The 21,498-nt window shown below is 45.6% G+C and overlaps 1 protein-coding gene across 4 annotated transcripts in view; it reads left to right on the top strand.

Moving 5' to 3' along the window:
* Nucleotides 1–21,498, top strand: part of syt16 (synaptotagmin XVI) — a 32,011-nt gene that overhangs the window by 5,638 nt on the left and 4,875 nt on the right. The window contains exons 2-4 of one of the 4 annotated variants that reach the window (XM_042072173.1): nt 2,200–2,373; nt 18,166–18,381; nt 20,068–20,483. In XM_042072173.1, the coding sequence (XP_041928107.1) occupies nt 2,200–2,373; nt 18,166–18,381; nt 20,068–20,483 (806 nt within the window). Of the gene's footprint in view, nt 1–2,142; nt 2,374–3,544; nt 3,970–18,165; nt 18,382–20,067; nt 20,484–21,498 lie in introns of those variants that run through there. The other 3 variants (XM_042072172.1, XM_042072171.1, XM_042072170.1) reach the window with 3 other exon arrangements.

The raw sequence follows: 21,498 nt of genomic DNA, 5'->3' as shown, positions 1-21,498 counted from the left end.
GAGTGTGTTCATCTGGAGTCTTATTTTCATTTGTTTGTGTGTGTCTGTGTGGACGAGAGAGATGGAGAGACAGAGAGAGGCAGATTGGGCAGCTCAGAGGAGGTCTGTGATGTGTGTGCATTTCCGATCCATCTGTCCTGACCTGGGACAGCGAGGTGTGTGTGTGTGTGTGTGTGTGTGTGTGTGTGTGCGTGTGTGTGCACAAATGGTTGGCACTTATTTAGACAGCCATGTCAGCCAATACTGCCTCTCTCCTATATTTCATGTTCTCTCTTTTCCCCCTTTCTCTTTCTGTCTCTCTCTCTCTTTCTCTTTCTTTCTGTTCCTCTGCCCTCTCTCTTTCACATCCTCACGTTTGTGTGGATATTCTGACCTCAGCGGGAGTCCTTGGCCACTCTGAGTGCTACAGAGTCCAGAGAGAAGAGGGCAGTGAGAGAAACATGCGAGTTTGAGAGGGAGAGAGAGAAAGAGAGAGAGAGGCCAATTATCTCTATACCAATACTTTATAATGTAAAGTTGATTATTAACATGTTTTACTTGTAGCTTTGGCAACAGTGACTCTACTCATTCATGCCAATAAAGCACCATTTGATTTGATTTGATTTGATTTGAGAGAGAGAGAGAGAGAGAGAGAGAGAGATAGAGAGACCTTCTGGAGTTACAGGCAAAGCATATGCTAGTCAAAGGACTGTATTCTTACCATTGTGTTCTCTACATGGAGGTGACTCACTCAGACATATTCAACTACTCAAGGCTGTCCTCCATCTGTAGTTCTCTTTCTCTCTCTCTTTCACACATACTGTACATAGCCTACACCCACAACCACTCAGCCATTTAAGTCGTTTTTGTATTTACACAATCTCATTCTCTTTTTATTTCCCTCTCCCTCTCTCACACACATACACACATGTACCTAAGCCCCTCACCATGAGTTTCACTCTCTCCGACACACACACACACACACACACACACACACACACACACACACACACACACACACACACACACACACACACACTCACATGTACCTAAGCCCCTCACCATGAGTTTCACTCTCTCCGACACACACACACACACACACACAGACACACAGTTGAGAGCTTTCACTTGACAGCAACAAACTGGCAACGTTGGTCATGTTCATAGGCAGCCAGGCTTCCAGCCAGAAAGCTGGAAAGCTGGAAGCACAAAAGGAAACTGGGAAGTATTGTTTAACATCACAATCACCTGTGCTCATGAGCATAATGCAAATAAACGACTTGATGACTAAAGAAGCGACTTTTTTGCTTTGGAATATCTACATATCTTTCACGTTGTGGAGACGAATTTCCCACATTGCAGTTTTTCATGAACGCAAATGTGAATAGTGCTGTATGTGAGGGAGAATACACCTTGTTAGTGCCCCGCCCCCCTCCGGCTTTATGATATCACTGAATGAGGCATTGAGCATTAATATTTTGGCTGTGTGTGTGTGTGTGTGTGTGTGTGTGTGTGTGTGTGTGTGTGTGTGTGTGTGTGTGTGTGTGTGTGTGTGTTCAGATGAATGGTATTCCTGTATGTAATGCATTTGTCTTCCACATATGATACAGTATAATGTCTTTGGCCTGCACTATTTCCCCGTTGGGCACTTGTACATCCTAAATCCTTGAATGTTGATGATTCAAAGTGAAGGTCATTCAACTTGTAAAAAATAGTCTAGCAATGTTTTACCTGTCTAGCAGATTAGTAATCTGTACATGCAGTGTGTATAGTTAAATGTATTAGGTTTAAGCATTGATGCCCTACACTAAAGTCCTGCCCAATTGTGTATATGTGTGTGATTCTGTATTGTGTGTGTGTGTGTGTGTGTGTGTGTGTGTGTGTGTGTGTGTGTGTGCTTACCTTTGTATACCCATGTGCTTACATGCATGTATTTTTTGCATATGTGTAAACTTGTGGGCTTGTTTGTGTGTGTGTGTGTATGTGTGTGTGTGTGTGTGTGTGTGTGTGTGTGTGTGTGTGTGTGTGTGTGTGTGCTTACATGTACCTGCATGTGTGTGTGCCTACATGTCCTGCATCCTACGTCTGTGTTTACTTGCTTGTTGTTTATTTATTTATTTATTTATTTCTCTTTTTGCACGTGTCCCCCGTGTTGCACGTCAGGCTGCGTGTTGGTGTGGTCTGATGCGTGTGTCTCTGTGTGTCCCCTCTCCCTGGCAGTCACGCCGGAGGCCATCGGCTTCCTGTCGGCCGTGGGCGTCTTTGTGGTCCTGCTGGCCATCCTCTTCCTCTTCATCAACAAGAAGCTGTGCTTCGCCCGCGTCGGGGGCCTGCCCTGCCTGGAACAGTACAGCCGCCGCCGCCGCAAGGAGCGCGGTGTGCACCAGGGCCTGGGTGAGTACAGGGGCCCGACACTCCACTCCACACACAAGATGGGCGGGAGATGAATTAGGAAAGTGTGCGCTCACATGGACGCACACACGTCAAACACACACAAACACACATACATACATGTATACATACATACATGTATAGATATGTGAATATAATACATTCTAAAAAACTTTCATACGTTCTTTCTCTCTCCCTCTCTCGCAGACTCAAATACTCAAATACACACACACACACACACACACACACACACACACACACACAGGATTATGAGAGTAGAATGTGTATGCCTGTGGATGAAGTCAGCCTCTTGTGGTTACTTAGTTGATGTAAGGATGGGCTGTTTTGGCTTGTGTTTCTGTGGTCACACCTTTATTTGCGAGAACAGTGGGATAACTCTTGATGTTAATTGGTATTCAGTATCCATACACTTGATGAAAGTTCACACTGTTGGATGAGATCATTTTTTATCTTGAGTTGTTAATGTGTACTGCCATTTAAGCCTCTTTTTATCTTGCCTGTGCTTTTGTTCCTTTGTGGTTTTTTATGTCCTTCCTTCCTTCCTTTCATGACTAAGCAGTGAGGTGTTATTTTGCTCCCCTCGGAAATCTAGTCAGCATCACTTAACTAAAAACTTATTATAGTGAATACTCCATGTTCCATGGTAGATAGTCCTAAAATCTTAATGTTGAAATTGTATGAGAGAGAGAAGAGAAGAGAATTAGGAGTCCTTATGTGTGTGTGTTTCTGTGTGTGAGTGTGTGTAGTGTATATGATGTGTGATGTGTACAGTGTGTGTCAGGGAGTGTGTTTGCTGCTCCGGTATTTCCAGGTCGGGCGGTTCCTTTAGCAAACAGTCCACTTTGTGTAGCTCAGAGCAGTTCCAGGTAGCACTCAGCTTTTCTGTTTGACATGACAGATAGACCACAGGAGCACAGACTTAGCTACGTGCCGCCCATCCTCTGTCTGGATCTGCTGTTGTACCTGAGCTTCTCTCTCTGGAGTGACTTTGGGTTTGTCAAAGAGATGATGGTAGGCTTGTAGTCACGCTCTTCCTCCTCCTCCTCCTCCTCCTCCTCCTCCTGTTCCTGCTCCTCCTGCTCCTTATTCTGCTCCTCCTGCTGCCCTTGTTCCTCCTCTTCCACTTCCGCTTCACTCTGAAGTGACGTCGGGTCATCATGACGTCCTCCTGGGGCCCCAGCTTCCAGGCGTTCTCGGCGCGGCTGGCCGAGATGTCGGAGGCGTTCTCGGCCAGCCTCCTCAGCCTGCGCCAGCCCGCGCCCGCCGAGCCGCCAGAGCCGGACCAGAAGAACCCCTCAGAGCCCGCCGCAGGTTCTGGCTCGGACTACGATGACAATGACAACGACAACGACAACAACACTGATCGCAAAGGAGACCCGGAGAAGGAGGCCGAGGCTACAGGGGCCCCAGGGGACAGGCTGCAGGCCCTACAGGCCGAGTTGGCATGCAGGGGCCTGGGCGGCAGGCCACCGTCTGACCCCTCGCCTGACCAGCTGTCCATCATAGCGGAGGAGAGGGAGGACCTGGAGAGCCAGAGGAGCATGGCAAACTCCCGCTGCTGGGACGCACACTCGGCTGGTAAGAACTTCACTGAGGGTCGGCGGAGTTGTGGCGTCTGGCTGGAAATACCTGATAGGGTCTAGTCAGATTTGGTGATGTTTAGCCTGTTGGGATTAGGTTTGTAGACGTGCGCTGATGCCTTGTGGGCTCCCGGGATGTCTTGGGTGATCGCTGTGCTGTCAGTCAGGAATGTAATTGCGTATTGACAACATTCTGCAAAAATATGAAATTCTGTGATGTCACAAATGTCACAAAATCAAAAAGAAATCCACCCTCCATCTCTATCACATTGCTGTGTGTGGACACCCTCCATCTCTATCACATTGCTGTGTGTGGACAAACATGCAGCCATGGTAGTATTGATATTGAGAAATGTCTATGCTAAGGTTTAGTGAAATGTCTTGAGTCTGACAAGGTTGTTGAGTTTGGAGAGGTGTGGTTAGATTTTCTGACATCTTGAAATAATGATAGCTTCATCGCCGTAGCCAGGCTTACATCTGGGATGATACAATTGAGACAAGTTGCCTGTTGCATTGTATTGGCTGCTCATTCTGAATCTTTGGAGAGACTCCTACGTTTGGCCTTCTTCACTTTGTCTGTGAGCACAGCGCTATTGTAGGCAGCATGTTCTGCCTCATTCCCATCCGCCTCCAGTGAAAACCTTTGAGTTCAGTTACTCTCAGCAGTCATTAGTCAGTCGGCGAGGCGTCGATACTCCCACCTCTCCTCATGAGTTTTAGCGCACAGTAATACGCACGCAAACACATTCACACATGCACACAAATAAACAGCTGCTCATACACACACACACACACACACACTGGCACACTTACACAAGCACAACCACAGTTGCTTGTGTTGCTGAGTTGCTCGCACAATAGCAGGAGGTTCTGTGTGTGTGTGTGTGTGTGTGTGTGTGTCTGTGTGTCTGTGTCTCTGTCTGTGTGTGCACGCGTGTGTGTGTATCAGTGGGGACTAGAAAGTAAACAGTGGAATGTTTGTTTTGGTCTGTCTCTCTGGGGTTTTAATGAGTAAGCTGATATGCAAGCGGAGCAAGTAGCCGCCTTCAGAAAACACACACACACACACACACACACACGCGCGCACACACACACATGCACACACGCACACAAAGATGCAGATTATTATGCGGAAGCACACACACATGCACAGGTGGCTTACCAGACACTCACACACACTGAGTGTTGTGTGTGCTCAGAACCTGATTATTATGCGGCCCCACACACACGCGGGTGCACAAACATTGCTTGTTGGACAAACAGAACACACACACACACACACACACACACACACACACACACACACAGTTCTATTTGATTGCTTGGTCCATCAATCTTGAGAGCTCCCTGTTCTTAGCGGTGTGCTTCTCAAGAGGCCATCTGAAGGAGACACTCTGTATTTCATCTTCTAAAACACACACACACACACACACACACACACACACACACACACACACACACACACACACACACACACACACACAAAGTATGGAATTTGATTTTAGTAATTTCCAGGTCTGGATAAGTATGAAAAAAAGAAGGGTGTGGAGAAATATTTGTGTTTCCAGACTATTGCATCTACAGTATAAATCACTTCAGTCAGTCCATAATGAACCATTCCTACTGTGGTGTAGCTCAACTATCAGTCCACATCGTCAAGACACAATTATATGGGGGTCCTCAGAACCTGACCATGGAACCAAAACCTAATCGAGAATCGAGAAATATGTAGCCCAGTGCATAAAGGGTTAACTGCTAAAAGCCAGCTGGCCAATGAGAGCGCGACCCCTGCGTCTCCACAGCAACCACGGAAAAACTTTTGAATGAAATCAAACGAAAGACACGAACCAACACGAACTAACACGAACCAACAAGAATAATCTATCAATAAGAGCTCAATAAGAAGAGAAAGGAAACCTGAACGAGAACATACAGAACTGCAACTTTCTGAACTGCCTGTACTGCATCGAATGCTGGCTTCGGTCAGGTTTTTTATAGTGGATAAAAGATCTGAATTGATGGCGAGCCTCCCAGAATCCCGAATCTGAACTTCCCTTCACCTTTCATTTCCCTTCACACCACTGTGGTAGGACTGTAAGACTGACCCAGACTGACCTTTTGACTATTCCCTGACTTAACCTCCTGATAACTTCTGAATGAACTGAATTAATTGATTGTGACACATTGATCGTTGATATTGATAATACATTTTGTTGAATTGATACACATACATACTATAATACACTGAATATTTATTGTATATATTTTTATTTTCTTGTACCATTGAAAGATCACATTGAATATTTTAGAACTTAGGTAAGATAAGGGTGCACCCGAATATAGAACCGTATAGAACATCTGATATTGTTATTTATTGCACTGCACTTTGTATTCTATTTATTTCAACCTATTCATTGTACTTATTGTTATTTATACCATTTTATTCATTCACTCCTTTTACTTATTAAATGTCATCATTATTCTAACATAAACTTTAGCTTGTTGCATCCATCTACCTCCAGTAGTCTTATCTAGAAACTTCTGATTCTGGTCCAAGTAACTAGACATAACCTAGAATATAGTAAATTGAGCCGAGTGCTACAGTAAAATATGGCGAGCCCAGCCAGGAGGTAGATGAGTAATTTGCAATACTTTTTCACCATTTTGAAATAGTAATTTAACAGTGTCTAGCGACCCAAAACCTTAGTATAAGTATTAACAATAATATAATACTAAAATTCTGATATTCACTGACTTTTAATAAACTGAAATCAACCTAAAAATATGGATATTGTTCAGAACCACGCTGTAAAAATTCCAAATGCCGTTTTAGTTAGAGGCATCACTGGAACAGAAAGAGATGAAGACATTTTAGATTTCCTCAAACAATATGGATCTATTAATCAAATAATACCAGTTGAGGATTTATCCTCAGAATTTTATCCAAGCTTAATTGTAGAATACAATTCAGGTGCTGCCGTAAAGGCTTTAGAACCCAAACTACCCTATGCTCATGGTGGTGGTGACAGTAGTTACCGAGTACAAGCTCTTAGCAGTGTTTACTCACAAACTGTAGTGTATAACACAACTAAAGCCTGCCTTACTGAACTCAAAGATATAGCCAAATGTAGTGGGGTAGCAAGATTTTGCTGAAGTTCTTAAAGAAATGATGTCCCAAATTAGTCAGTCAATTGCTGATTTACCCCATGCACCATCTAATGACACTGAGCCAAACCCTAGTTCACCTGCATTAGCTGCAGTAATAACAAAACCCCCTTGTAATGCTCGTCAGAGCTACACAGATACACCAATTTCCCCCACTCCACACACCAGAACCCTAAATACCACAGCTTTAACTGCCAATGATTTAAACCCTCCTGAAGTACAGCGAGTAGTAGTTGAGCACATTGTTAAAAGAGAAGACATTGGTCTGCAGATGCAGTCATGCCCTAAACTACGTGCCTTTTCTGGAAAAGCCCCCAGACCCCCTCATGAACCTGATTTTGACACCTGGCGTTCCAGTGTTGAACTTATGATGAGTGACCCTGCCATGTCAGACCTACAACGATCACGGAGAATACTTGAAAGCCTCCTGCCTCCTGCCACTGACATTGTCAAACATCTGAGCCCAAACAGTTTACCTGCTGCCTATCTTCAATTGTTAGATTCTGCTTATGGAACCGTTCAAGATGGCGATGAGCTGTATGCCAAGTTCATGGGCACATTTCAGGATGCTGGTGAGAAACCGTCCTCTTACCTGCAACGTCTGCAGGTAGCTCTGAATCAGGCTGTTAAGCGAGGTGGTGCTGGAAGTGAGGAAGCTGACAGACATCTTCTCACACAGTTCTGTAGAGGTTGCTGGGATAACGCCATTCTCGCTGAACTTCAGTTAAAGCAAAAGAAAACATGTCCCCCATCGTTTGCAGAGTTGCTTTTACTGCTGCGCACAGAGGAAGATCGTCATGAAACTAAAGAAATGCGTATGAGGCAACATCTAGGCGCCACTGGTAGGCAGAAAGTGTCATCACGTGCAATCTGCGTATTGCGGTGACGAAGAACAGGGTGCATATGCTGCACTTAGCACACACACACAGGAACTTGCGAAGCAGGTAGCACAGATACAAAGCCAATTAGCAGCAATGACCCCAAAGCATAACACTAACACAAACAGAAATTCTAGTGGTCGATCATGGGAGAGAAAGAAAAATGAGGAACGAACAAGAGAACATGTTCAGCATACAATGCAAAATCAAAACTCTAAGCCCCGTCCCTGGTACTGTTTCAGATGTGGAGAGGATGGCCACATTAAGCCAAACTGTGATAGCCCACCAAACCCAGCTCTGGTAGCAGAGAAAAGAAAACTTTTAAAAGGTCGACAGGAGATGTGGGAAAGAGAAAACCCCAACTCCACTCATGACAATTTAAACTAGAAACAGTCTCTATTTCGGGGCGAATGGGGACTGTAGCTGGCAGATCATGTCCCGCTAAAACCAAGCACAAGCAGCGTGCCAATCTTAAACAGTCCTACGCTAGGAAACCAACATTTAAACTACCCAGAGGATTAGTAGGATCAAAATGTACAGCTTCAGTGAACATAGCTGGTGTCCAATGTAACTGCTTACTAGACACAGGATCTCAAGTAACCACAGTTCCAGACTCATTTTATCAACAACATCTTACAAGTCAAAGCATCAAACCTCTTCATGACCTTTTAGAGGTTGAAGGTGCAGGAGGACAGTCTGTTCCTTATTTAGGTTACATAGAAATACCAGTAACATTTCCCAGAGATTTCCTTGGAGTTGACTTTGAGATCCCCACTCTTGCACTTGTTGTTCCAGATATACATCCTGACGGTCAGTCGTCAGTATTAATAGGCACTAACACGCTTGATGTGCTTTATGAAAAGTATTCAGATATTGCGATCCCAAACCACCGACCCAGTCCTTATGGATATAGGGCCTTACTTAACACTCTGGAGTTGAGACACAAGCAAAACACAAATAGTGCTATAGCGTTAGTCACAACAGTTGGAAAGATTTCTGCTGTCATCCCTGCAGGCCAAACAGTAGTCTTGGAAGGATCAGCTAATGCTCAGAGCGTTCCCACTGGCAAATGGGCCATTATGGAACATCCCACCCAGTCTTCGTTGCCGGGTGGCCTGTGTGTCAAGAGTTGCTTAATTTCTGTCCCTACGAAGGCACCATATAAAGTTCCTGTTGTCATTACAAATGAATCAGACCATGATATCACAATCCCCTCTTACTGTGTGATTGCTGAACTTGTCACTTTCCACTGCATCTTATCTCAACAAAGTGTTGCTAATAGAGAAACCATGAACACGACTCAAGAAACCGAGCTCAACTTTAACTTTGACAACTCTCCCATACCCCCTGAGTGGAAAGACCGTATTATCAATATGTTAAAAGGAATGCCTGAAGTATTTGCCCACCATGATTTAGATTTCGGTTGTACAGACAAAGTGAAGCATACCATCAAACTTCATGATGAGACCCCCTTTAAGCATCGTGCCCGGCCCATACACCCTCAAGACATTGATGCAGTTAGAAAACACCTCCATGAATTGCTTGATGCTGGTGTGATTAGAGAGTCTGAATCCCCGTACTCCTCACCCATTGTAGTAGTAAGGAAACGTAACAATGATGCCAGACTGTGTATAGACTACCGAAAACTCAATCTCCAAACAGTAAAAGATGCCTATGCCCTTCCCAATCTAGAAGACACTTTTTCAGCCTTAACCGGTTCTAAATGGTTCACTGTCCTTGATCTCAAGTCAGGATACTACCAAATTGAAGTTGATGAAGCAGACAAAGCCAAAACAGCATTCGTCACACCATTAGGATTCTGGGAGTTCAACCGAATGCCCCAAGGCATAACAATGCGCCCAGTACTTTCCAAAGACTTATGGAAAAATGTGTAGCAGACATGAATTTAAGAGAAGTTTTGGTATTTTTAGATGACCTCATAATCTTTTCAAGAACTCTGGAGGAGCATGAAAGTAGATTGATGCGAGTGTTGAACCGTCTCAAAGAATATGGACTCAAGTTATCCCCTGAAAAGTGCAAATTCTTTCAAATGTCTGTGCGTTACCTTGGACATATAGTGTCTGAAAATGGAGTTGAGACTGATTCAGAGAAGATTAGCGCATTAAAAACCTGGCCAATTCCCAAAAATCTAAAAGAATTGCGTTCATTTTTAGGCTTTTCAGGTTACTATCGCAGATTCATAAAGGATTACTCAGTAATAGTCAGCCCACTTAACGAACTGACCCGTGGATATCCACCAGTCCACAAAGGGTCAAGAACCAAAGGGAAACCCCAAAGGAATTCAGCAGTTGGGCATCCACCGAAAATAGAGGCAGTTGGGAATCCACCGAAAACCGAGGCAGTTGGGCATCCACCAAAAATAGAGGCAGTTGGGCATCCACTGAAAACCGAGGCAGTTGGGCATCCACCGAAAATAGAGGCAGTTGGGAATCCACCGAAAACCGAGGCAGTTGGGCATCCACCGAAAATAGAGGCAGTTGGGCATCCACCAAAAATAGAGGCAGTTGGGAATCCACCGAAAACCGAGGCAGTTGGGCATCCACCAAAGATAGAGGCAGTTGGGCATCCACCGAAAACCGAGGCAGTTGGGCATCCACCGAAAATAGAGGCAGTTGGGCATCCACCAAAAATAGAGGCAGTTGGGAATCCACCGAAAACCGAGGCAGTTGGGCATCCACCGAAAACCGAGGCAGTTGGGCATCCACCAAAGATAGAGGCAGTTGGGCATCCACCGAAAACCGAGGCAGTTGGGCATCCACCAAACAGAACAGGTTACTTTAACCCGAAGGAACCATTTGGCTCTCGCTGGACTCAAGCCTGCCAAGAAGCATTTGATACCATCATCTCGAAACTTACCTCAGCCCCAGTTCTTGGTTTTGCAGACCCCAAGCTACCATATGTCTTACACACCGATGCAAGTACCACCGGCCTTGGAGCTGCATTGTATCAGGAACAGGAAGGGAGATTGAGAGCCATAGCTTTTGCAAGTAGAGGACTGTCAAGAAGTGAATCACGCTATCCAGCTCACAAATTAGAATTTCTTGCCCTCAAATGGGCTGTGACAGAAAAATTCCATGACTATCTTTATGGGACCCAGTTCACGGTTTTCACCGACAGTAACCCAATGACATACATACTCACCTCTGCCAGATTGGATGCCACTAGCTATAGATGGCTTGCAGCATTGTCAAACTTCACATTTAAACTCCAGTACAGAGCTGGCAAACAGAATATTGATGCAGATGCCCTGTCCAGAAGACCACATGGCCAACTCTTAAATGACAGTCATTCCAAGAAAGAGCAAGAACGAATCCGGCACTTCACTCAGTTTCATCTGGACGATACAGAGCCCATGGGTGACATTGACCAGGATGTGGATGTTGTGAAAGCCGTCTGTGAGAGCCGTCTTGTTAAAGTTTCACACGACCAGCACTACAGTGACTGTGGTATTACTCTTGTTGAGTCTCTTGCTGTCTCTGCAGATGCCCTTCCAGAGAGCTATGCCACAGAGAGTGACCATGGGTTACCAACCATCCCCTCCTTCTCACACTTTGAACTTAAAGAAAAGCAGAGAGCAGACTGTACCATCAGAGAAGTGATTGCTCAAATGGAATGTGGAGAAAAACCACCTCCCACAGTGCGCAAAGAGCTCCCCGACCTCCCTCTTTTGTTGCGGGAGTGGAATAAACTGGAATTGCACGATGGGGTTCTGTACCGCAAAAGACATGATTCAGGTCACACCACATATCAACTTGTTCTTCCTGAAGAACTCAGAGAAACTGTTTTGCATAGTTTGCACAATGACATGGGACACATGGGAATTGATAGGACACTAGATCTTGTTAGAACCAGATTCTACTGGCCAAGAATGTCTGTTGACGTAGAGCACAAAATCAAGACCTGTGATAGATGTGTGCGAAGAAAAAGCCTTCCCGAAAGATCAGCCCCTCTAGTAAACATAAGAACATCAAGGCCATTAGAACTTGTTTGCATGGATTTCCTTACTCTTGAGCCAGATAGCAGTAACACCAAAGACATCCTGGTGATAACAGATCACTTCACAAAATTTGCAGTTGCCATCCCTACTCCCAATCAGAAAGCTAGAACCGTTGCAAAGTGTCTATGGGACAACTTCCTTGTGTGCTATGGAATCCCTGAGAAGTTGCACAGCGACCAAGGACCTGAATTTGAATCTCGCCTAATTAAGGAGCTGTGTGAAGTATCAGGAATACATAAGATCAGAACTACCCCATACCACCCACGGGGTAATCCAGTTGAGAGATTCAATAGAACATTGCTGAGCATGTTAGGTACCCTAGAATACAAGCAAAAGTCCCACTGGAAGGAGTTTGTTAAACCCTTAGTACACGCCTACAATTGTACCAAGAATGATGTAACCGGATTCACCCCATATGAGTTGATGTTTGGCCGTAAGCCCCGCCTGCCAGTTGACCTAGCATTTGGTTTACCCTTTAAAGAAAAACAAGAAAAATCCCATTCGCAGTATGTGCAAAATCTCAAATCTCGACTAGAGGAAAGTTACCAATTGGCCTCTCGCAATGCTCAGAAAGTTGCTGATAGAAATAAATCCCACTTTGACAAGAAAATTACCACTTCCATCCTTGAGATCGGCGATAGAGTGTTGGTGATAAATGTGAGACTGCGTGGCAAGAACAAACTAGCGGACAAATGGGAAAAAGACATCCATGTTGTGGTTAAGCGTGCCGGAGACCTTCCAGTCTACACAGTAAAGGTAGAGTCCCGAGATGGCCCCATGCGCACCTTGCACCGCGATCTCCTTCTTCCTTGTGGCTTCCTCCCTGTGCCAGAGGAAGTAGAAGAGCTGCCCCCAGACCCCAAGCCCACTCAGCGAGTCAAGACACGTCAGAGCGTTCCTGAATGTGAGACAGAAGCCACTGAGTCAAGTGATTCTGAAGATGAGTTTTTAGCCTCCCCTTTAGCCCCCTTAATTGAGGAACGTCCATGTCACAGTTCTAGTCAATTTACATCCCGCTACGACAATCCATCATCTGGGACAGATGGTATTCAAACCCCCGGCGCATCTGTAGGTCACAGACTCGATACTGAACCTGTGCCTCACCGGCCCGAGGTCTGTCTAGAGTCTTCTCCAACCCTGCTTTCTGAGTATACGTTTGGCTCTGTCCCTGTCCCTCATCAGCTCGAGGATTATCTGGTGTACAGCCCGGGTCAGCCTCCTGAAGATGCAGTCCCCTCCGCCCTGAGTGCTGAGTCTGTGAATCACCCCTCAAGCTCTACTGTAAAGGCCCCCTCCGACTCCCTCCCTGCTCCCAGCAGCTTGCCTGGGACCTACCCACTGGAAGTAACGGATGTAGTACAAACTGTACACGACAAACTGTATCCCTCTGCAGCTCCCCGTCAGCTTTTGGACAACTCCAGTTCATTGCCCATTTATCCAGAGCCCAGTTATGGCGTGGAGTCAGGATCTAAACTCTGTCCAGAGACCTCAGACATACAGGAGAACCTTCCAAGACGGTCACAGAGACAAAGAAGAGAGCCCAATAGATTGCAGTACACACAGATGGGAAAACCCTTGATCTCAATTGTCCAAGCCCTTTTTCATGGCCTAACTGTAGCTTACACAGATGCTCTATCTGAAAGTGATGGCCCTGATTCACTCTCCTGTCCCTCAGTCCCTGTGATCCTCACTCAGCCCGGTCATTCATGCAACGGGACGTGCATGGGTTCAAGGGGGGAGGGTGTAGCCCAGTGCATAAAGGGTTAACTGCTAAAAGCCAGCTGGCCAATGAGAGCGCGACCCCTGTGTCTCCACAGCAACCACGGAAAAACTTTTGAATGAAATCAAACGAAAGACACGAACCAACACGAACTAACACGAACCAACAAGAATAATCTATCAATAAGAACTCAATAAGAAGAGAAAGGAAACCTGAACGAGAACATAAACCTGACCGGAGGGAAAACGATTGACAGGACTAACGTTAAATCGAATGGATTGAAGACATCCAGAAGACAAAACTTCAAACAGAACTGCAACTTTCTGAACTGCCTGTACTGCATCGAATGCTGGCTTCGGTCAGGTTTTTTATAGTGGATAAAAGATCTGAATTGATGGCGAGCCTCCCAGAATCCCGAATCTGAACTTCCCTTCACCTTTCATTTCCCTTCACACCACTGTGGTAGGACTGTAAGACTGACCCAGACTGACCTTTATACTATTCCCTGACTTAACCTCCTGATAACTTCTGAATGAACTGAATTAATTGATTGTGACACATTGATCGTTGATATTGATAATACATTTTGTTGAATTGATACACATACATACTATAATACACTGAATATTTATTGTATATATTTTTATTTTCTTGTACCATTGAAAGATCACATTGAATATTTTAGAACTTAGGTAAGATAAGGGTGCACCCGAATATAGAACCGTATAGAACATCTGATATTGTTATTTATTGCACTGCACTTTGTATTCTATTTATTTCAACCTATTCATTGTACTTATTGTTATTTATACCATTTTATTCATTCACTCCTTTTACTTATTAAATGTCATCATTATTCTAACATAAACTTTAGCTTGTTGCATCCATCTACCTCCAGTAGTCTTATCTAGAAACTTCTGATTCTGGTCCAAGTAACTAGACATAACCTAGAATATAGTAAATTGAGCCGAGTGCTACAAATAGCTCTGCTATTTTCGGGTTAAACACTGACTTTCGAATAGATTTTGCCTCAATAAAAATGTGCTTCAGGTAGACTTTAGACCTTTTCCATAATTTAAGCTAGGGCCCCTAGTTTTGAGGTCAAATTCCCGGTCAAACAACATTTCCTTTTGACATAAAGCACAGTCTGTGAGCTTCGCTTGGTGGAAACAAAACTTTGTGGTTGTATTTATTCATTGAAAACTATATGATGCGCTAGATAGAATGGCAAAAGTGTTACAGTCTGAAGTTGACGACAGCTGTACGAACTGCCAGCTGGCTCATAGAAAAATGACCCGGCTAAATAGATGAATAGTAAAGGAGAATTCCGGTGTGATATTGACCTAAAGTGTATTGAAACATGATACCGAGTGTGAACGTATGTCTCATAGCCCATCTCGGCTTGTCCCCTGCACTCCAAAATCTGGCGCTAGTTAGCTCAATGTATCTCCACACTTCATTGGTAGACTTCCGAGGGCCCTGACATTTAAAACGAGACATTGAGAACTTTGAAAAAGCACTGGTAGTTTACTTACAAGACGATTTATACAGACAGTATCTTCACGAAGTTTAGCGTTTGCAGCCATCTTGAATTTAGTCACGATAAGTCGAGCAACGAGTAAGAATGAACAGGTATGATAAGGGATCAGATTCCAAAAATAATTCAGTGGAAATGCATGGATTCCAGTTGCTGCTACTGGAAGAAACTGGAATCCATGCATTTCCACTGAATTATTTTTGGAAGTGTGGAGATACATTGAGCCTCGTAAATGGGTGTAAAACAGTGATTTATTTGCATGGCTAGCCCGATGCCGAAGCACCACTATTGAAAAAGCTGTTGGTAGCATCGGCTAACTAGCGCCAGATTTTGGAGTGCAGGGGACAAGCCGAGATGGGCTATGAGACATACGTTCACACTCGGTATCATGTTTCAATACACTTTAGGTCAATATCACACCGGAATTCTCCTTTAAGTGTCATTTTTTAATTCACTTCAGTTGTCCATGCGTTTGTTTTCACCAACTTATCCCAAACCAGAAGTGGCCGCAATGTCAAGTATATGGTCAGAAAAATCTACTGAGAAGTTTGGAAATTTGAGTATGGAAAAAGTATGACATTTTGAAATGGAAAATGTGTAGGAACCCTGCACACACGTGTGCGCGTATCACACACACACACACACACACACACACACACACACACACACACACACACACACACAGACACACAGGTTTTGCAGTGCTTAGAGTGCTTACAATGAATCCTCAACATGGTTGTGTTTCCAGATAGGTCTGTCGTGTTCAATCCTCTGAGACCTCTGTATAAAAAAAATATTGTTCCCTCTCAAGCTCTCTGTGGTCATGATGGACCGGGACATGTGCGCCCATCCAGCTACAGTGGCTCTCCAGCGGCTCAGGTGCACAAGGAGGGGGGGAGGTGTGGAAATCTCCCAAGACAACCCAACAGAGAGCACATGTGCTCATAGGCAGAGGAGAGCTGAAGGAGTGGTGGCCTGGCCTGGCACAGGGGATCTGGGTCACATGAAAGGAAAGGCAACCTTGTGCGCAGGTCCATGTGGCAGGGACTGCTGAATGGAAGCCATGCGATATTTATTTTTAGATGATTAACCTTATTTTGTTAGCCGGCGAGGAAAAGAGTCTGTGTTTCTCTCTCACACTCTCTCTCTCTTTTACTCTCTCTCTCTCCAGCTGGAGCAGTGGCTCCCTTGCCAGCCAAGTGGCAGAGTGCTGAGAGGGAGAGTGTGTGTGTGTGTATGTGTGTATGTGTGTATGTGTTGGGGGGGGGGGGGGGGTCAAGCTGTGTATTGAGATAGTTGCAGGTGCAGGTCTTTACGTTGCTCTGAGGGTGGTGTTTGTATGTGTGTTTGAGTGTGAATGTGAGGGAGATAGTGATAGAGAGAGAGAGAGAGAGAGAGAGAGAGAGAGAGAGAGAGAGATTATGATAGGTGGGGTCTCAATGTTACCCAACAATGATGTCTCTGTGTAAGTGCATTAAGCCAAGAAAATGCAGCCTTAAAGCTAAGAAAATGCAGCCTTAAAGCTATGTGTGTGTATCTGGCGTGTCTGTGTGTGTGTGTGTGTGTGTGTGTGTGTGTGTGTGTGTGTGTGTGTGTGTCAGAGGACGATGAGTTCCAGCAATCAATCATCTGCAAAAACAGCCCCCTCTGCCCAGTGTTAAGGCTGCCATGGTAACAGATCATTTCTGAGGCACGTTGTGTACATTGAGAAAAAAACCTCCTGAAGGGGTAAAGCAGTGGTTTCCATGGCGATCTCTGAAGCCACGCAGTGCGTCTCGGTCTAATTCGACTCGTATGAAAGGGACACAGAAGGATGATTCACTCTTCCTTGTTGTAACCAACACCCAAGAATGAACAGGATGAATGAAAGAAAGACTGATAAGCAGGCATTTAAAGATCCGTAACCCTGCTTTGGGTCATTAAAGTCCCTAAACGTCTCTGGTTTTGAATATGCTGAAATATGTAGTTGCTGACATCCAGTTCATTCATAACTATGCTTATTTTTAGTGTTTGGGGGACTTTTATGTTGCTGTTCTTTAGATAGGCCTCTTCCTTGCACCTGTCACTCAGACAAGGGGACTCCCAAAGGCATGGAATTTTGAACTGAGATAGTCTTGTGCATTACAAGACCTGTGTTTGCTCCTGTTGTGAAGGTATGGAGCGAGGTCATCTGGGAATCTCTGACTATTGAAGTGTTTGGATGATTTTTAGTTTAGATTGCTGTTATATGTATGTTTCTTGCTCTTCTACTAGATTCTTTTAGTCCTCTCAAGATCTACTTTCTGTATCTACCTCTCTTTCTGAGGCTGTGGCTTATTCTGCATCAGTTTCTTCTTTCCATATAACAGAGCCCAGCTTAGCCCAGCTACAGATGTCTTGTGTGGTGCACTCTCCCGTGGTCGATGCTAACACACATTTTACACACTGGTATACACTTTCACTCTCTGACTCAATGACTGTCCTCAAGTTAGTCTCTCTACATCACCTAACTGCATTACACACTATCATACACCATGCAGATGCACTGAGTCTCAACCACCTCTGTGTCCACCACTGGGGCTCTTGTGATACCACTGTGTTGACCTCTCTCGTAATCTTCCTCTTTATTTTCTCCAGTGATACAGTATCGCCTGACATCATTTTTTTTTTGCCTCTTTTCTCTCTCTTGCCTTCTTTTCCTCTCCTCTCTTCTCCCCTTGGCTCCTCCACTTCACCCCAAACCTTCTTCGCCACTAATTCATCCTCTGCCCCCCCCCCCCCCCCCCCCCGCTGTGCTCCCTGTGTCAACACACACATTTCTGGATGTGTGTATGCATTACTTATTCGCATGTGTGTGTGTGTGTGTGTGTGTGTGGACGTTGGCTATGTCTGAGCAGTGAACAGCTTTGGCGATGATGGGGAGCAGTCAAGCTCGTCGGATAGCGAGGACGACGTGGCGAAGCAGTTCGAGATCTCCGTTTCGCGCTCGCAGAGCTTCCGCACAGGTGCCCAAGAGGCGGGCAGCGCACAGGGAGCTCCAGGGCGCCAGCACAAGTTCACCCGTCTGCTGTCCGACCAGGAAGAGGGCACCACCGAACCCTCAGACTGTGAGGGTATGCACTGACACACACACACACACACACACACACACACACACCTGCGTACAGTATATACACACATGCACACAAACATACAGCACAAGCATTCACACATATCCCAACACAAACACATACAATGACAAATCCTATACAAAAACAAACACAATCACAATAACATGGAAACACATAAACATGAGCTCACAGACATGATTATGTTTGCACAAATGTACATATCAACTATAATGAAATTGCCCACATTTCCACTCAGATGCGTTCACAGAGGAAGTATGTACACTTTAGCCTAGAAATATTTATTTGTTTACAAGTAGGCAGTGGCATCTATATAGTATATCTACCCTCACAAACATGTAGTCTCGCCTCAGAATGACTTTTAGCACTTACTGTAAACAACGCGTAAATACTCTTAATCAAACCCAATCTTATTAATCCACTCCTCATGAACCTACTGCCCCCCCCCCTCCCCATGTAAATAAAATGACAGCTAGCAGATTAATGCTCCAGATCAGCTCAGATTAAGCCCACAGATTGGGCTCTTACCGTTCACAACTGGAAATTGAGTGAGTGAGCCCTGTCCAGATGTTTCATTAGGGATGTCCAGTCTACACTCCCAGATGTGGTGTGGTGTGGTGTGGTGAGGGAAATTAGTGGAGATTAACCAGTCAGAGGAGGTCTTGGGCCCATGGGTTGTGTGAGAGATGAGTGGCCAGCACTCATCTGTTGCTAAAGGTCATTTGTGTCTTCTCTGAAGCATAAGCTGCCCACTTGCAAAACTAAATGGATAGGAAAAAATGTCACTAACCAGTAAGGTATTTTCAGCTGTTAAGAGTCTTATCAAAGAAATCCATCCCTCATTCAGCTCATAGTCATGTAATTTTTAATCATATCATAGTCATAGTGATGATGTGTTGTATTTCTCCTGCTGAGCTCAAATGTAGAACATACAGTAATGTGCATGTCAAGCTTGTGTAGGACTTGACCCTGAGGTAATGTGTCATTTGTGTTATTGCAGCTACAGCTAAATTAGGACCCCCCTCCTAACCCAATCAGGTCGCTTTGAAGGATTGAATTTGGTCCTCTCCTCTTGCTGGTTCGATCTCGATCACTTGAACCTAATGAGTCGCCGTGCCCTGTTGCCATGGCTGAGCGTCCTGGCAGTTGCCACGGCAACAGTTCGATTCTGCACTTGGCAGAATCTAATTGGCGGCTGTGGTCGAGCGGAACGCGCTGTTCCTTCAAAGGCCTGTCAATCACAGCAAATGAGGGCCTTTCAAAAGCTACGTGGAGCAGCTCAATGTTAAGTGCAGTCCAATCTGTCAAGGGCTGAATGAAACAGTCGGATGTATGGGCTAAAGGCCCACATTATATGCACAGTGTGACGCATAGTTCTTTTTAGATTATGTGTGATGGGTAAGCGTTCTGTCTATTATTACAAGGGGAGTAATAAATGCACAATAGCGTGGCCCCATTTTGAGTGTAACTCTGCAACTCCGACTATTTGAAGCTGTTGTGAGGCTTGTGAGTGCATATGTGTATCTATATGTTGGATGTATACATATGATATGTATACAACTGTCATTGGCATGCATGATATGGTACGATATGTGTGTTTGTGTGTGTGTGTATTTATGATTCTGTGACAGTGTGTAAACTCTTTTTCTCTCCAACCGTCTCCAACCCCAGATATGGACGCTGTGAGCCAACGCAGTTTCCGGGACCCGCTGACCTCCAGGCCCGTGTCCCGGTCAGGGGCCGAGGACGCGCGGCCCATCCGTGACCCCCTCCACGCCTGCGGGGACGGAGACAGAGACTCCCTGGGCTCCCAGGAGCCGGTGGAGACACGGGAGGAGGCCGTCACCCCCACTCCCACTCCCACCCCCAGGGAGAGGGGCAGCAGCAGCAGGGCGGGCAGCAGAGCCAGCAGCCGGGCTGGGAGCCGGGCAGAAAGCCAGGCGGGCAGTGGCACGGGCAGCCGGGGAGGCAGTCGACAGGGGCGGCGTAGGACCCCCGACAGCCTGGAGATGGTGGAGTCCATGGCCATGGAGAACCAGGCCTACGATCACGAGGGCACCGACAGCTCCTCCACCTGGAGCCCAGAGGTACCGCTGTGTGTGTGTGTGTGTGTGTGTGTGTGTGTGTATAAATGTGTGTTGAGCAGTCAGCTAAACAGACACTCCAAAGCAAGACATTGCTATGTTTCTTTCCCCATGACAAATTCCTAACTCCCAATTCCTTCACCCCACTTAACTGTCCACTCACGGGCAGCCAGTGAAGACGGTCACAGTGAGAGACATGGTCATTATGCTCACAGTGCATGACCAGTGGCCTCAAAGGGAGTCATCCATGCCAGGGAACTGATCAATGCTGCAACAGAACACTTTAGTCGAGCAGTCATTATTTTCACATCACATCAATTACAGCAATCACATACTATAGCCACGTCTCTCATGCCTCTTTCATGCTTTCTCTCTGTCTAAGTGTCTCTCTCTTGCCTTCTCTGTCTCTATCCCCCTCTCTCTCCTCTTTTCCCTGTATTCTCTTCTCCATGCCTCTCTGGTCCCTTGCTTCTCCTCTCACTCAGTGCTTTCCCCAGGGTCTGTGTTGTGCTGGGTTAGACTGAGAGCTCAGGTGTCATAAATAGGCATGAGGCACAGAGGAAATGCACAACACCCCCACCCTCAACCTACCCCACCCACACGCACACACACCCCCGTCGCTGACGGCTGTTGCTAATGGAGACGTTCTTCTCTAATGTGTTAGTGTGTCGTCAGGGAGCTCTCAGCCCAGTTGGAGAGCTGTCAGAGAGTAGGTTTGTGGTGTCTGTGTGTGTCTGATGATGGTGTGTGTGTGTGTGTGTGTGTGTTTGTGTGTGTGTGTGTGTGTGGGAGAGAGAGAAAATGTGTGAAAGGGAGGGTGAGAATGACAGGGAAAGGGAGGAAGGGAGGGAGAGAGAAAGACGAGAGTGTATATGTACAGAGTGGACAGACAGTATTGATGTTTTAGCCATTTAATCCACCTTCAGGTATATATGCTGGCTGTGTGTGTGTGTGTGTGTGTGTGTGTGTGTGTGTGTGTGTGTGTGTGTGTGTGTGTGCTAGTGTTGTGTGTGAGAGT

Source organism: Alosa sapidissima, chromosome 19 (assembly GCF_018492685.1).
Source record: "Alosa sapidissima isolate fAloSap1 chromosome 19, fAloSap1.pri, whole genome shotgun sequence".
In the NCBI taxonomy this organism is placed as follows: Eukaryota; Metazoa; Chordata; class Actinopteri; order Clupeiformes; family Clupeidae; genus Alosa; species Alosa sapidissima.
Note: the sequence above shows the minus strand (reverse complement) of the source record. Positions and strands in the feature narration are given on the sequence as shown.